This window comes from Phragmites australis, chromosome 10, assembly GCF_958298935.1.
Source record: "Phragmites australis chromosome 10, lpPhrAust1.1, whole genome shotgun sequence".
Classification (NCBI taxonomy): domain Eukaryota; kingdom Viridiplantae; phylum Streptophyta; class Magnoliopsida; order Poales; family Poaceae; genus Phragmites; species Phragmites australis.
Genome location: NC_084930.1, coordinates 9,135,370 through 9,137,982, shown reverse-complemented (window position 1 = coordinate 9,137,982; position 2,613 = coordinate 9,135,370). Strand labels below are relative to the sequence as shown.

Below are 2,613 nucleotides of genomic sequence, written 5' to 3'. Positions count from 1 at the left end.
CTAGAGAATAGTGTAAGCTTCGCTTTTAATTCTAGTGCTCTTTGTGACTTTAACTACATTTGCAACACCTGTGTAAGCATGTATTGACTGTGGAAGTAGTTCCTGATATCGCCTCCATGGCTGAATCTGGTTGCTCCGTCTTGGCATCGTGCGGTGAGCAATCGTTGTCAAGTCTCCTCATGAACGACGCACAAAAAACTAATCGTAGCGGCTACACCGCGATTTACGAAAGCCTTATAAAAACCAAGACCGGTCGTACCTTGCTTCACAGGTGAGCCAGACAGTGCGCGCACCCACCGCCCCCGCCCAGATCCCCACCGGCCGCTGCCACCACCATGCGGAGCGCGGAGGCGGCCACCGTGATGCGGGTGGCGCAACGGGTGGTGGCCCCGTCGGCGCCCACGCCGCGGGGGTCGCTCCCGCTATCCTGGCTAGACCGCTACCCGACCCAGCGCGCGCTCATCGAGTCCCTCCACGTCTTCAAAGGCCGCGCCGACGCCGCGGAAGCTCCCGCCAGGGCCATCGAGCGCGCCCTGGCTGCCGCGCTCGTCAGCTACTACCCCATCGCCGGCCGCCTCGCTGTCTCGGACGAGGGGGAGCTGGTGGTCGACTGCACCGGTGAGGGCGTGTGGTTCGTCGAGACCGCCGCGAGCTGCACGCTCGAGGACGTGGACTACCTCGAGTACCCGCTCATGGTGCCCAAGGACGAGCTCCTGCCGCACCCCACCTATCCCGCCTCCGACCCTCTCCCTGAGGACTCGCTGATCCTTCTTGTCCAGGTAAATCACAAGCGAAGATTCGATATTTTTTCTTACCGTTACGCGCTTGCGTTCTGGAAGCAAATCGATTCTTGAAGTCTACGGCTCGGCAATGGCGTTTGATTCGATTCCCCAATGCAGGTGACGCAGTTCGCGTGCGGCGGCTTCGTGGTCGGGTTCCGGTTCAGCCACGCGGTGGCGGACGGTCCCGGCGCGGCGCAGTTCATGACGGCGGTGGGCGACATCGCGCGAGGTCACGTGGCGCCGCTGCTGGCGCCGGCGTGGGGACGCGACGCGATCCCGAACCCGCCGGGCGCGGCAGTGGGCCCGCTCCCGGTCCCGACGGAGCTCCGGCTCCAGTACCTGGCCATGGACATCTCCACGGACTACATCGAACACTTCAAGGCCCGGTTCCTGGAGCAGACGGGCCACCGGTGCAGCGGGTTCGAGGTGCTGATCGCCAAGGCGTGGCAGTCCCGCACCCGCGCGGCGCGGTTCGAGCCAGGGTCCCCCGTGCACGTGTGCTTCGCCATGAACGCGCGCCCGGCCCTGCGCCGCGGCACGCTCCCGGACGGGTTCTACGGCAACTGCTACTACATCATGCGGGTGTCGGCGCCCGCCGAGCGCGTGGCCGACGCGTCCGTGTACGACGTGGTGAGGCTCATCCGCGAGGGGAAGAAGCGTCTCCCCGCCGAGTTCGCGCGGTGGAGCACCGGCGAGACGGGCTGTACGGACGATCCGTACCGGATCACATCGGACTACCGCACGCTGCTAGTCTCCGACTGGTCGCGGCTCGGGTTCGCGGAGGTGGACTACGGGTGGGGTTGCCCCGTGCACGTCATCCCGCTCACCAACCTGGACTACATCGCGACGTGCATCCTGGTCCTCCCCTCGGCGCACAAGCCCGGCGCGCGGCTCATCACCCAGTGCGTCGCCGCCGACGCCGTCGATGCGTTCCACAAGGACATGATGCGCCTCGACTGATCGAAGCTGAACGACCCCGATCGCTCACTCTCCCTCGTTACATAATTTAATTAGTTCGTTCTTGATGTACCCATTCCATGCCTCGTCACGGTTGGGTAGTAGAGTGGAAACTAGAAAAGAAATGCGCGACAGCGCGTATCATATCACCAATACGAACTGCGTGCCTGTAATGTGAAGCATTGTTTATTCTTTCGTCTATCGGTTAAAGGGAATTCGTTGCGCTTTACATGTTTCGTGTGATTGCGAAGCAATGACATTGAGTAGGTGGGTAGCCACTGTCTCCTTTTGCTTAAGCAAAGAGGAAATAACGTAGAACTCCAGAACAGCGGCGGATCCATGGGGCTCAAGCCCCACCTGGGCCCACTTGGGAGCTTCCAGAAGAAGAGAAGCAGAGAATAAGGGGAAGAGAAAAAAAAAAGAAAAAAAGAAAAAAAGAAGAAGAGGGAGAGTCTTTAGTTTTTTTGGTTGGGATTTACTACTCCTCTGAAAGTGTGTTTTGTTGGACTAGAAAGAGTGCTTGCAAAAGGATAAAGTCTGTTTGCTTCGCCTGGCGTTTTGGCGTTTGATTCATCGTTAGTGTGCACGTGTTTGTTGGTAGCGCTCTATGAAGAAGAATAAATTTCTTCCATGCTACTGAAAATTCATTTAATTTCTTCATGTGTTAATGATATATAGATCCAAACCTACATATCATTAATATATTTAGTGGTATATAAGAAATTAGGTAACCTTTCCGTGACACATGCGGTCCATGAAGAACCTTCGTGTTTTGGCTCGATTAGCCTTCTCTCAGCCTGACATCACGCGCATCCAGTATTCCAGTCTCCGAGTGCAATTCCACGGCGACAGCAGCGCTCCAGTTTGCTTGCAA

General features: G+C 57.9%; 1 protein-coding gene across 1 annotated transcript; it reads left to right on the top strand.

The window, feature by feature from the left end:
* Positions 1-255: 255 nt before the first annotated feature.
* Positions 256-1,968, top strand: LOC133883492 (acyl transferase 7-like). The gene is made up of 2 exons (XM_062322834.1): positions 256-779; positions 900-1,968. Exons 1-2 carry the CDS (start codon positions 336-338, stop codon positions 1,740-1,742), a joined length of 1,287 nt encoding a protein of 428 aa, XP_062178818.1. The 5' UTR covers positions 256-335; the 3' UTR covers positions 1,743-1,968.
* Positions 1,969-2,613: the final 645 nt, after the last annotated feature.

Excerpts from the sequence above, each read along its gene's own strand:
- LOC133883492 (XM_062322834.1), top strand. The coding sequence starts at position 336 with ATGCGGAGCGCGGAGGCGGCCACCGTGATGCGGGTGGCGCAACGGGTG. Across the intron at positions 780-899 it reads CGCTGATCCTTCTTGTCCAG|GTGACGCAGTTCGCGTGCGG; the intron begins GTAAATCACAAG and ends TCCCCAATGCAG.